This window comes from Melitaea cinxia, chromosome 15, assembly GCF_905220565.1.
Source record: "Melitaea cinxia chromosome 15, ilMelCinx1.1, whole genome shotgun sequence".
Taxonomy (NCBI): domain Eukaryota; kingdom Metazoa; phylum Arthropoda; class Insecta; order Lepidoptera; family Nymphalidae; genus Melitaea; species Melitaea cinxia.
Window position 1 is genome coordinate 10,703,253 of NC_059408.1, and position 15,166 is coordinate 10,718,418.

At 35.5% G+C, this 15,166-nt stretch overlaps 1 protein-coding gene across 1 annotated transcript; it reads right to left on the minus strand.

The window, feature by feature from the left end:
- Window positions 1–101: 101 nt before the first annotated feature.
- LOC123660146 (peptidyl-prolyl cis-trans isomerase sig-7) lies at window positions 102–2,106 on the minus strand. Its single transcript, XM_045595249.1, has one exon. It carries the CDS (start codon window positions 2,104–2,106, stop codon window positions 163–165), a length of 1,944 nt encoding a protein of 647 aa, XP_045451205.1. The 3' UTR covers window positions 102–162.
- Window positions 2,107–15,166: the final 13,060 nt, after the last annotated feature.

Below are 15,166 nucleotides of genomic sequence, written 5' to 3' on the forward strand. Positions count from 1 at the left end.
AATTATTAATTTTAATTATTAAAATGTTACAAAATTAAATTACAAATTCCTTTAATAACATTTTAAATTATCATTATGGGAGATGAAAGTGAAACAAAAAATATTTCTTAAAGTTATTTTATTGTACTGAAATGTCATAAATAGCATAATTGACAACATTTTCTATAATTTCTTTTTTGTTTTCCTTTCTGTTTTTTTCTTGGGTTTTTTGCCTTTTTTTTTAGAACGTTCATCACTGGAACTTGAGCTGGTATCACTATCAGTACTCGATGTACTATTAGAACTACTAGTATCACTACTACTGCTTGATGTGGAATACTTTCTCCTTCTTTTTCTAGATCTCTTTTTCCTTTTGTTATCTTCACTTGATGAACTAGAGTCACTACTCGAGGAATCACTACTTTCTGATGAATCACTATCAGACGATGAAGTAGAAGGTTTACGCTTTTTCTTACTACTGTATTTTTTAGTTATTTTTTTGGCAGTATCTTTAGTTTTATTTTTCTTTTCCTTTTTTTGTTTAAACTCGGGAGATGGTGTTTTTGGGTTCTTGTGATTATTTACATTCTTTTCCTTTTTAGATAATGTTTGTGTTTGATCTTCATCATTTGAGCGCTTGCTATTATACTTGTCTGTTTGCAATTTATGACTGCTGCTTGAATTTTTATGATTTTTCTTTTCTAATGATTTTTTTTTATATTCGGATTTATCACTATGCCTTCTCGGTGATTTACTAGTCTCTCTACTATCATTATAATTAGTAGATAATCTAGACCTATGAGAACTTGAATGTTTATTTTTGTAATTATCATGATTATCATACTTCTGCGAGTCTCTATATTTACTGTTTCCTTTACAGTCTCTATCACTTTCTCTTTCTGAATGTCTATAACGGGAATGTTCTAACCTAGACCTGCTCCTACTTCTATCCTTGTGCTGTTTATTATTAGTTTTTTCTCTTTCTGATCTGTGATCTCTATCTCTTCTATTTTCGTTTCTATCATATTGTCTTTCTCGATTGTTGTGCTCATCTTTATGTCTTCTATCATGCTGTCTCTGTCTATCTCTTGTTTCATCTCTTGGAGGCATTTGCTTATCATCATCAAAATATTGGACACCTCTTCCTTTTCCCAACCATCTCATTTTAGATACAGATTGTGAGAAGTCAACATGAATACGTCTGTCATCAATTAATACATTATCCATTTTAAAATATGCATCTTCACAAGACTTTTTATTTTCAAATTCTATGAATGCGTATTGCAAAGAATTACCAGTCTTTTTATCTCTTATAACTTCACAACTGACTATTTTACCAAAGCGACTAAATATTATTTCTAGATCTTCATCAGTTGTGACAGGATTAAGTTTACAAACAAACAAAACATTTTCAGGAGGAGCTATCTCAGCATCAGGTAAATCGCCAACTATCTCTAATATTGTAGCTCGAGCTTTGGCTTCCTTTTCTTCAATCATTTCTTGTATTTCCTCCGCAGACTTGCCTTGTGTTTCATCTACTTCTTCGTCAGGGGCTATTCTACCTCCTTTTAAGCGTTCCGCACTAGGTGAAGGAGATCTAGATGGAGCTCTTAAGCCTGGCGGGTCATTAAAAGGATCTTCAAGTACAACAGTATGTGTAATTCTTACATCTCTGTAGGGACGATGAGTTTCATCACATATCACTTCATTCAACTTAGTTAATACTTCATGTCCTTCTGTTACTTCTCCTATAACACAATGAGTTCCATCTAGTGAATCTAAATCTGGTGCAAGTGTAATAAAAAATTGGGATCCTACCATCATATCATCAGTGCAAACCATAGATAGCAAACCAGCGTCCGTATGTCGAATTTTCGGCATTTTCTCTCCTGAAAAAAACCTCTTTTGGGGCCCTTCTAATATACCCCATATTGACTGTCCACCGGATCCCTCACCGCTTGGGTCCCCTGTTTGGGCAATAAAACCGCTTCGTATTGTATGAAATAGATTGTAATTATAGTACTTCATCTTGCACAGTTTTAAAAAGTTTAAACATGTTATAGGTCGTTGCTCTAAATACAAATCGACTGTTATATCTCCCAGAGTTGTTTCGATTACAACCGCCATTTTAATAAAAATATGAAAGCTGTTATGTTGATAATTTATACACTTTATTACACTACATAATTTAAGAGTTACAAATTATTTACTCCGTATAAAACTTTGCTAACTTGACACATCATTCTTAACCTATAAAACGTTGTTTGACGTAAAATTTGGTTCTTAAGACAGACTAAAAATATACGTCCGATGAGCTTGAAAGCGTTGCATTTTGTTATACATTTTGAAAACAATAACATGTTTAAATATTTCTAATGAGTATAAATATTAATTATTATAACCAAATATAGATATAGCTTATTTTATGGTTTATATTTGAAACCGTTTATGTTATTTCATTTTTTGCGCCACCTGTTGAACACATGTTAAACTAATACGAAAGAGAAAAAACGACCTTATTGAAAATACGTTTCACAGATGGTGCTGTGTCAAGATTTAGCATAACGCAATGAAAAGCGCAAAAAAAACCGACACAGTAATTATTGGTTTTTAAAATATAAACTTTTTTTGTTAAATGTGGAAAATTTTATACACTGTATGACGCTATAATACAGCCGGTTAGAGCCAAGAGTTGACTCATGTCGACATTTCAACATTTCATACCATTAGATCCAGTAAAAATATTTAACTTGTTACAAAACTTTTAATTATTACGTTAATAAATCCTTATCAACACATTAATGTGCAGCAAATACCATCATCGTTTTTATGCTATATTTTCTTATCCTATTTATTTTATTTTATTTTATTTTATTTTATTTAGGAAACATACAGTACAATAATACAGTAAATTAATAAATTCATACTGCCAATACACAAACCAGCAAAGTTTCCAACAGTAAATAATTCATAAATGAGCAAAAAGAACACATTAACAAGAAATAATCGATAAATCGCATACAGAAATATAAAATATAAATAATTCAAGCAACACTAAAATAAACAATTAAGACAAACAAAAACAAATAGAAAAATTTAATACAATCATCAATTAAATAATAAACGATTAAAAGATAACAAATTAAATTATACAAAATTACAAAACTAAATTATACCAACTACTGATTGAATACAATTAGGCATATTTATATATAATTAAAATAGATTAAAAAATTGCAAAATACAAACATTGATCAGTTAAAGTTTTAGTTTTTTTTTATTTTTATTTTTTTATTTTAGTTATAGTTTAATTAGGTTTTTTCTGTTTACTATAAATTACTCTTTTGCTGAAAGGCCTTATGTGTTACAAAAAGTACAATCTACTTTTGAGTTATATATATATATATATATATATATATATATATATATATATATATATATATATTTATATTTATATTATATTTTTCTATATATTTACGAAGTACCTATATATATTTTAATAACAACTAATAATATACTTTCATACGCATTAATTTTAACGAAAGTTGGAATATAAAGTTATAAACACACGCGCATCTTTTAAAATTAAGATGATTTTATTATTTTTTATTTAAACTGACTCATTATTGAAGTAAATATAAAAAAAAAACAATTATAGAATTGTTGCTCCTGTGACAAGAAATTCAAGTCAAAAATTAACATTTTACAGGAGCAGAGCAATGGCAGCTAAAACAAGATTTAAGAAATTTTTGTTCGAATAGACCCTGCCCAGTTGATCCTAATCAACCGGAATGTCTTCTTTTTAGAATAAAACATTCTCTTTCACAATATATTTTTTTTTGGTAAATATTTAATTTTAAAAGTTATTTACGAAAATAAATTTTGAGTTGTACCTACCTACCTTTTTCACATTTATTAGGTGTTACAATTACCTAAATTATGTGATGTATTCATACTTGAACCTTAAAGATCAACGAATTGTGCTTTTTCCGATAATGCCCTTGATGAAAGGGGTATAAACTTGACTTATATCACTTATTAAAGGAGGCACAGAATTATACGTTGAAGTAAATTTGAAGTTTGCATTGACGTTGGAAATATACTTTTTTACGTAAATATGTGTATATTATGACATCTTTAAATTTATAGCACTTCAATATAATCATAGATTTTTTAAATACGATCGGTGTGTTTTTTAACCGCCGCCGCCGTGTCGAGATCGAGCTTTCCTCCCTGAAGTTAACTGATTACCAGATTTCAATGTATAGACTTAAGAACTTGAACTCTTAAAAATCGAAACTTCACGCCATAAAATCTAATATAATAAATAATTTAAAAAATCTTACCTTTGACTATTTTGTCTGATGTTGTAGGTACAATAAATAGTTGGTTGGAAAATTTAGATTATTTTTTTTAAGTTATACTTTTTTGGCACAATAGTAAAAAAAAAAAATTCGATGCACGCGCACACGCCGTCACGAAAAAAAACGACACCCTGAAGTTAGCTAATCAACGAAGAAGAAGTTAGTATAACTTCTTACCTACGTGCCTACATAAGTACACAAACTTTTTTTTAATATTTTGTTGCGTTTATTGATTTATACTGATATGGAAAAAAGTTTACAATGTAACTATTGTTTTACAACATTGAAAAATACATACATACATACATATACATACTTTCCACTTGCTACGATCCTTACACACTTTTTTCGCTTCGTACATTTTCATTATTCCCGTCATACATGCTCTTCGGTTTAGGGTACTCTTGACCTGGCCTTTTTTCAAGACGTCCCTTATTTGGTCTCGAAACGTCCGCCCAGGTCTACCCAATCCAACCCTTTCCATCCACACTCGCCTTATACACTTTTTTCGTCAATCGTTATTCACTCATTCGCTCGACATGGCCAAACCATCTGAGCATACCTTTCTCAATTTTTGTCACTACATCTTTCAGACCACAACGTTTTCTTCTCACTATTTCTTATCGTGTCACTCAGTTTACTCCTATCATACTTCTTAACGCTCTCATCTGAACTGCATTTATTCTGCTTTCATGTTTCTTCTGCTATACCCAACTTTCACTTCCGTACACGAGTGTCGGAATCAACACCCCCTCATGAATAGCCAAAAGAGCCTTGTTCAACACCTTTCGACTGCTCATAAAGAAGTGAAAAGCTCCATTCGCCCTGTTTCCTGCATTCACTTTTCTTTCAATATCACTCTAACATTTTTCATCTCTTGTAAACTTTGAACCCAGATACACAAACTTATTCACCTGTTCAATTTGTTCATCTCCAATCACGATATTGCAGTCTGTCACTGCCTCATCACTTTAAAACACACTCTCACTTTCGTCTTCTTTACATTCATCTTCATTCCCTTTCTTACAAAAGCTCTACTGATAGCAGTTACCATCTCCTGCAACCCCTCGGCCGAAGACGCAAGTAATACTTGGTTATCAGCATAGAGAAGATATTTGACGAGTTACTATTTCATTCTCAACCCACATTGAAAAATGTATTTTTTTATTATTATTAAATACTTATTAAACTTGGCAATAGAAATTGATGTGTGTTGATGTGCCTTTTCATCAAAAAATTATAAAAAATATTAGTGATAAAATTCCGAACAAAAAAAACAACAACAAAATAACTTAATTATACTTAATTATAACAAAACATTAATAACAAATCACAATATTAGATGCAAAGTTGAAAAAACGTAAAACCAACAAATTTATCACTTTGTTCACAACGCACATAATACGGTAGTCGCGTTTCATAGATTTGTTGGGGCCGTAATTTTCTATAACAAGTCATGAGTTTATAAATTGAGCTCTTAGAAATTTCCAATATCAAGGTGTCGGTCGCAGCCTATGCAATTGGCTGTATACTCACGTTTCTAGAAAATCTAATAAAGGCCGTTTCGTTCACCCTCCTTCCGCTCTCACCCCTAATAAAGTGAGTATTGAAAATTTACCAACCATTCTTCGAGGGATATAAGGTTAGACTGGTATAAATGGCGATTTCACTAAAATTGAACTGGAAAACCGGCATCTTTTTGCCGTTTTTTTGAGTTGAAAATTTTACACGAAACTTGGTTACGCAATATTTTGCTATAAAAAGTTCTATGTTGTTTAGATCTTTCTTAATCAACTTTGTTTTTCTTCCATGTAAAGGCTATAATAAATAGGTAATAAGGAGGTTTTTTTTTTTTTTTTTTTTTTTTTTCTAGACCTCCGACATGTGTGGTCGGAGACTGTATTTGCTAGCTACTCTTTCATACCAGTTCTCGCTTTCATGCCTCTCGTACTTCCATGCTGCATACTTTTTCTTTCTCACATTCATCACCTTTCTCACACAGGGTGGGTTCCCACTAGTTTAGAGGCCTACTGGCTACCTTTACTTAATATTTAACTAAACGGGTAAATAATTGGACACATATTTTCTTTCACAGTTTTGTTTTACAGGGTTCATTGAGTTTTTACGTAAGAAGTACTAAAAATTTATTGTCTTAATGATACGTATGATCATTATTACAATTATTTCCATCTTAATTAATCGAATTTCGACAACGCTATGTTATATTACATTTGACTTAAACTATTCTTATTTTATGTTAACATTTTTATTCTTTTATAATTTTATTTCGAGATTTCCATCATTCCAATCTTTTTTAATTTATTTTATCTCTCTGTCTATGCTTATTTTAAATTAACATTTTTATTTCTTTTGTAATTTTTATTTCAAGTTTTCTTTTATTCCAATTTTACTATTTTAATTTGTTTTATCAAAACAACAATTATTTTATCTTACATACTATTATCTTAATCTATTCTTATTTTATTTTTACACTCTTATTTCTTTTATAATTTAATTTCGAGTTTTTACATGTTTTTAATCTAAGCTTAATGCTAATAGTTTGACAACTTTTACTTAATCCTACTTACATCTACTTATTCTATGCTATCGTTTTATATCCTAATGATATAAACATAGCATGTTTGCCTGCCTTCCTAATGAAGAGCAACCCATTTATTTGCCGTGGTTTTTGCTAGGATTTGTATCCGTTATCCAACTACAGAACCTTTGTAGTCTACAGATGCCCTGTAACCCAAAACGCCGAAGTCCTGTGCAGGAGTCGGTGGCCATGCACTCCCCTCTTGGTCTGCTGGAGTCTTGTCTCGCAACAAACATACAGGTTTCTTCCGAAGCCAGGACCCCCGCAGAGTGTCTCGCGCGTATGTAGCCAGGGAATGGAGACTGCTTGCTGGCACACCACTGCGCCGACCATCGTGCCCTCAGGAGTACGCGACTGTTGACCGCGCTAGCTCGTCCCATTTATTCCTAACTGGGCAGTCACTGCTGAAGGCGTTGTGGTCCAACTTGTCCAGTTTCGCCCTTCGGCAGTTCCTGCAGGAGGGCGGGACGGCCTGCGCCCAGTCCGTGCACTCCGTCTTCAGATGCGGACCGCCACAGTGGCTACACACGTCGACCGATTCCACACAGAACTTCCTGCTGTGCCCGTAACCCAGGCATCGGGAGCACTGGACCAACGGGGACTGGTCCTCAGCCCTCACCCTTTGGAGGTCGATATGGACATATCCTTTGCGGGTAATCCTATCCCAGAGGGCGGGCGAGGTCTCCAGAACCACGTGGGCCGCGTGCGAATTTTTAGCCCTTCGCCTGTAACGGACCCTAGCCCTACCGGTCTCCTGGTCGAGGCCGTCAAATAACTCCCGATTCTGGTTCCTCAGGGCCTTCAGCACGTCCTCGTCAGTATTAACTGAGGAGACGCCCCTCAGAACCAGAAGCGGGTCCCTGTTACTGACCTCCTCGACCAGGAGGCCCTTACCTTTCTCTTCCACTCTCATTCTTGCCTTACTCCTCTCCTCTTTTGTGCTAAAGGCCATTACTATTTTCCTATCTTTTGCCTTGCGCACCTTTTCCACCTTTAACCACCCCTCCTTGGCCTCGATCGTCTCTCTTAATTGAGTGAGGACCTCCTCACCCGTCAACTCTTCATTCGTCGATGTGACCACTAACGAGTGTGATGCAACTGGTCTCCTCGGTGGAGATCCAGCCGCAGCGACGCTCGCGTACGTACTCTGTGCGACGGCCACCTGTTCTTGCTTAGCGAGCTGCTCCTGAATATCTTTGAGGCGCTGCCCGTTCTCGAGCAGGAGGCGGGTGTGCTCGTTAAGCTTTGCGCTCAGCGAGGGATCCAAGGCCACCACAGACGCAGGGCCGGCTTCCTCGGGTGCCAGCCCCGACCCCGCGACGGTCCCCCCACTCACGCAAACCTTCAGCCTCTCGAGCTCCGCCTCGCTGGCCTCAAGTAGCTCGTATAGGCCATCTATGGCCTTACAAATCATATGCTTGTACTCCCTTTTTAAATTTTTGGTGTTGGTCGTGGCCGTCGCGCAGAGCTGAACCAACTCGTCAGCCGCTTCCATCCTGGTAGCGGTCCTGTACTCCTCGATGGATCTGCGGGACAGACGGTGAGGACTGCAGAGAATAGCCTCTTTCGGCGACTCTGGAGTCCCCACCGCCTCCGCCTTGTCCTTACTTGTACTGCTTAAAGCAGGTGTTGGCCCTTTGATGGGGCTCGTCCTCGTCTTCGACGGGAGCTTTGCGGCTGCCCCATCTGTCGGCTTCTTTGTGATTTTTGTGGGCTGGACCAGTCCGGCCTTGTTCTTTTGGGGGGGGGTGCGCAAGCCAAACATGTCGGAGGCGCGTCACAAATGAAAGAATAAAATAAATTGAATTATAATAAAATATAAAGTCGTTGTGAAATAGTCGATATAATATAAAACAATAAATGTTCTAAGTTAAAACTTCGGGGACGGCTCGTAAATAGTCGCTCCCCAATTAGAAAGGCGGGCAAATATGTCCCGGTTCCTATATAACTTAACGCTAAACTTAAACTATGAAAGTGTAGAGAAAACTCTACTTTTTTAAGTCAGACTCTACGTAGAGTGCCCTGCTACAGTCAGTTTAAGAGCCCTTTTTGAGGGCTTGTCAACATCGAAAACCCCGTCGCGCTACGACCAGCGGTTCCCGAGATATTTCACCTTCTGTTTCCGCTCTTAATCAGCCGAAATACCGCTGTCTACTTCTTCAGAAAACAGAAATTCGATATTTCGGGAACCCCTGGTCTTAAGAAGCTGTGCGACGGCTCCCCGTAATCGGCTCGACGTCTTCCTTCTCCTCCCGGTCTAAAAACCAGGATTTGAGGTTGGACTCTTTGCAGAGCTAATTTTGGAACTAGGCTATAGGACTCTCCGCAATAACAAGTAAATTGAAAATCCCAACTCAATCGGCTTAAAAACAAAAAAGTTATGACCGCTTAAACTTTTTGCAAATGGCGACCAATATGGCCGCCACTAAATCGAAATTTGCTTAAATCGGCCCCTATTGCTCGAATATACCCGTGTTTGGTATCAATCGATCATTATATAATCATATCAATTATATCAATCAATATTAATAAGGAGGTTAGAACGTTGTCACTTCTGAGATTTTTAGATTACTTGCCTTGTTTTACGATTCATTCTTTTTCATGATAGTTTTCACTGAAATATATGTATATGTAAGACTTACTTGTAAAATATGTATATAATTTAATAATTCCTAATTACGGTTTTTTTTTAAATTTTAAATAATCGAATAAAATTTAATAAATCAATCATATACATTATTGAAACACATTTTATTTCAGTAAATGCAATTTTTAGTTAAAAAACCAACCTGGGTATTGTTCAGCAATTGGTTTAAAATACTCACATATGGATACCGAGGCAACTAAAAACATAACAAAAACTATATAACCACTAAAATTTCCAGCAAAGGTTTTCAAACGCACCCGCCATGACAACATAAACATCGCAGCAATCACCCGCGCAAATGTTTGCTGGCTGAACGTGCTCCACCGCTGCCGTTTACACGCGATTGTCGATTACAACACTTTTAGTTCGCTATTTTTATGTAGAACTTACTACTAAGCTTAAGTAAACCGTTTTAACTTAATTTTGTCTAAATGCCGACATATATCTTTAAGCAAATTTTTAAAATTCTACTTTTTTTTTTAATACATAAATATTAAGCCTATTTCATTGATTGAGGGTAAATGCATTTATCACATGACTCTTTGGTAATTACAAAACAATATAATTTTTTAATATATACTTAATTACGCTTGAATGATACAGTAGCTAGCACTTCAAAATGAGTAGTGTCTCTGTAGTCCTACATAAGTAATTCCATGATATTATGATCTACATGAAAAAGCAATCAAATCTCGAGCGGGCGTCAAACCAACGCAACAAATAAAACGGGATGTATTTTTAAGGAGTCAAGCCAGGGGTGATCTTTTGTATTTCCATACAAATGTTGCATAATTTAAAAAGGAGATTTTGATGCGCGTTCCGCTTCATAGCACTTGTGTTTTATACGATTCATTAATCTCCGGGAGCTCCGTAACAACAAATTGTAAAATTTGACATAGAAATACATAACAAAAATGCTAAATATAAACTAAAACATTTTTTTTATTTCACTTGCCTATATGAAATGTATTACTGTCTCAATCTAGCTCCGTGTATGGATGGTACATAAAACGAAAAATGTCATTGTGCCCTTAATACTGACCCCGGAAAACGCGCAATTTCAATCACAATCCCGGGCGATCATCCGAAACGCACCTGCTGACTACGGACACGTGCCCCGCTAAGAATCTACTTAACGTAAGTGACCCCACTTACTGAATCCCAACTGTGCCATCGGAGACATTTCTATAGCCGGCAATTTTACGTGGACCAGACGCCATCTGCGACCGACGCCAAAAAATAACATTCCCAAAAAACATTTGTGAAAGAAAGGGATATTAGTCTCCGCGGGGCTATAATCGAAGCCACCGCGGAGACGCGGGTTCGCACCCCGCTGGAGCGGTCAATTTTTGATATGATATTCAAAAATGTTAAGATAATAGATTAAAAATTCTGTCATTACATTTAGGTTAGGGTCATGGGTTAGGGTTTAGGTTTTCTCAAATATGTGAGTAGGTACCGTGCAAATAAAAGTAAGTCGGGCAAAAAGTTTCTTTGTATTTTGTACAGAAATTCAAGGTAAGATTTTAGAAAATTTAATTATAAAACATTAATTATTAATTATAATACATATATCTACCATTTAACCGACTTCAAAAAAGAAGGTTAAGGTTATTCAATTCGACCATATATATTTTTTAATGTATGTTCGGGGATAACTTCGTCGCTTATGAACCGATTTTGATAATTCTGTTTTTGTCGGAAAGGAGATATCCCAAGGGTGGTATGATAAGGAAACCAGGATCTGATGATAGAATGCCAGAGAAATCGAGGGGAACCCTTGAAATGGTAGTGGCGACTCGTGCGTTTATTATTTTTTTTTTGTCAACTTACGAGTACGTTGTATTATTACTTGTCGACGTAATTGAAGTCGGTTTTCTCGTTTGCTAGCAAACATAATTATGTTCGATATCTTACCGCCATCTCGTATGCAGTGACAGGAATCCATTGCTGTACAAATTTTGAGACTTCTCATTAAAAAGCCGGCCAAGTGCGAGTCGGATTCGCGTACCGAGGGTTCCGTACAAAAATTATTTTATATATAATATTTTTGTTATATGATGTAACTAAAGATTTATGCTTTTCGCAATTTTTCCTTTGTTTGTGCTATAAGAAATTGCTTCGCACCAAATTTCAAGAATCTGAGTTCACGGGAAGTACCCTAGACGTTTTGACTCCCTTACAAGTGTCAAAAATTTGCAGCGTAAACGTCTGTATCTTTTGATTTCGTTGGCTTAGAAGTTAGATTTTTTCACATCTCCAAAGGACAGAGTATTTGATATAAAATTCAGTTAGATATCTCCACGCGTTACTGAGAAAAAGGGTCTTGAGAGACAGACGGACAACAAAGTCATCCTATAAGGGTTCCGTTTTTTCTTACGGAACCCCAAAATACCACGACACATAGTTTTGACAGTCCTTTTTTGATGTTAACTTTACACTACCTAAATAATTCCGAAGAGACCGAAACCGAGGGAAATCTGAGGGTGCAAGATTGGGCCTATATGGTTGATCTATTAAGACTTCCCAATCAAACTCTCTCCATTTTTTTTGAGTGGCTAAAGAAGTATGTGGACAGGTGTTGTGGCGTAACTTTTCGACTAGACCGAAATGTATTTTTGATATCAAAATTTTTTTGACTGAAAACGCTTAAACCAATTTTGTGCTATTACTGACACCGTATTAGGTCCAGAAACGATACATTTTTTTTCGCAGCTTGAGTATACCTTTCCCTTTTTTAAAGTAAAATTTAAAAATTTACCGAATTTTTTCGTAGGATTCATCCATTTTGGCGAACAGAAAAACAAATAAAAAGTGAGCGGAAACTGTTTTTTACTTTTTAATTTCATTTTTAAAATACCACATTTTCACTGTATCAAACCCAGCCAGTTACAAACAATACAACCATAAAGATTTTATTGCAACATTTTACTAGAAAATACGAAAATACTTTTCCCCAATATATTATTTTTATACTAAATTATAAATCTAGTTCCATTTCTATTCTAGTCCAGTAATAAGCATATCTTAGAATTACAAACAAATCATTTCAAATTACTAATAACACCGCGTGTGAAATAAACACAGGTCTAGATTAACCCGTAGATTAATGTGAATGCGTACGAATAACCATAGCTCAAGATAACGAAGGTACAACTGCAACACAATTTCTAATATAAGAACAAAGGCAAAAAGTAAACAGCGCGAAAGCAGTTTCAGGCAGATATTAAAGGCATATCTCTCTATTATGAGCGGGAAGTTACGTAATTTAAGGGCGCGTTCAAAGCCGGCATATGGTGAGCAGTGGAAGGGTTGTTATAGAGAGCAGTGCCTTTATCGACATCGATAATATTTGTTATGTTTACAATTTAGTAAAAAGATATTGTAATTACACGTTTTGTTTTCTTATGAAAAGAGATAATCACATTTACATATTCAAATATATACTTTTTAAGACAATAAACATGACTATTAGGTACCCCACTTTCAATATGCAATAGAAGTATCACTCACTCACTCACTTAAGCCTATTCCACTGATGGACATAGGCCCCCACAAGTGCGCGCCAAAAAATGGCGCAAACTCATGTGTTTTGTTATGAGGTATAATACAATGTAGATCGACGAAAAAATGGTCAAGGGCACAAGCATTATTAGATATAACTCAAAAAGTACTTGATAGATCTCAATTAAATTTAAATGGGACTAGATGACACGCATCTCCTTACGATTAAAACAAAAATCATCGAAATCGGTCAACACAGTCAAAAGTTCTGGTGTAACAAAAACACAATCGAATTGAGAAGCTCCTCCTTTTTTGGAAATCGGTTAAAAAGAAGTGTTATATCAAGGAAGAATAAAACAGTAAATCAATATTAAACAAAAAAATAGTTAAAAATTGAACAGAACTAAAACCTCTGACTGATTGAATTGTAACTTTTGCAATACATTTCATTACAGCCTATACAGTCCACTGCTGGACATAGGCCTCCACAAGTTTACGCCAAAAATAACGTGAACTCATGTGTTTTGCCCATAGTCACCACGCTGGGCAGGCGGGTTGGTGACCGCAGAACTGGCTTTGTCGCACCTAAGACGCTGCTGCCCGTCTTCGGCCTGTGTATTTCAAAGCCAGTAGTTGGATCTTGGCAGACAGACAGCAGATGGATATTGGATCCCGCCATCGGTAAGCTTTTTAAGTTCCAAGGTGGTAGTGGAACTGTGTTATCCCTGAGTCGCCTCTTACGGCATCCACGGGAAGAGAGGGGTGGCTATAATCTTTACTGTCGTAGCCACACAGCATATAAGTATGTAACTATATAATAGGATACCTTTTTGAACACAAATATTTTTTAGTTTTTGTTGTTAATCATAACAACTGTAAACAAATTTATATTATCTGAAATTCAAATAACAATTTATATCACATCATTCAACCTACTCGTATTAAAAATTAACAGTAGCCAATTATACAACTACGATATTCCCTATACCTAAAAATACATTTATGTTATCGCTATGTTTTAAGCCTCAACAAATTAATAACAGGACTTAAAAGACTGTATTTTGTAGTCTTAATCGTAACAAACAGACGAATGAAGCTGTAATGATTTAAGTAATTGATTCTTCAAAACTTGACTGTGTCGCTAATTTCTATCGTTGATTTTATTTTGTTGATATTACTCCTCAAAGTAAAATATCAAAAAATATATGTATATGCTCTATATGTTGAACGTAATAACTCAAAAATGAACAAATTAGGTAAAGCATGGCAAAAATGTTACTTTATGTTTTAATATCTTTTAATGTGATCAAACATAGCAATTTAAAAATTCACAAGAAATCAAAACAAAGAATTCGTAACTATTTACTTTAGAATCGTAAATTGATACGTTTTAACTTATTTTATTACATGGCGTATCTACTGGTAGGTACGCCAATATATCGGAGACCTAATTAAAACATTAATTCTTGAATGCTATCACTTCACTTCTCAATATATTCTTCTAATTATATAGGCAATCTACTCATCCATCCATCAGCCCTCAACAGTCCACTGCTGGATATAGGCCTCCCCTATAGTTTGTCACTCCATCCGGTCCTCAGCCCTCTGAATCCAGCGGCTTCCCACTGTTTTCTTAAGATCGTCACTCCACCTGGTTGGAGACCGGCCTCTGCTTCTTTTTTCTGAGTCGTGGTCGCCATTCAAGAACCTTCCTTCCCCATCGGTCATCGGTTCTTCTTGCTATATGGCCTGCCCATTGCCATTTCAGCTGGCAGATTTTGAGAGCTATGTCGGTGACCTTTGTTCATCTACGGATTTCATCATTCCTGACTCTGTCACGCAGACCAATACCAAGCATAGCTCTCTCTACCGTTCGCTGAGTGACCTTGAGCCTATGGAAAAGGCTAACGGTAAAAACTGAAAATCAGTGTTGGGTTATCAAACCCAATTTTAAGTTGAGCGATACACCTTTTTGGGATACAACACACATTATAAATAATTACACAATTAATTTTAATATTTTTACTTTTTTTCTCTTTATAATTTAGTTTTGCATACATTTTTTTTTATTGA

Excerpts from the sequence above, each read along its gene's own strand:
- LOC123660146 (XM_045595249.1), bottom strand. The coding sequence starts at position 2,106 with ATGGCGGTTGTAATCGAAACAACTCTGGGAGATATAACAGTCGATTTG.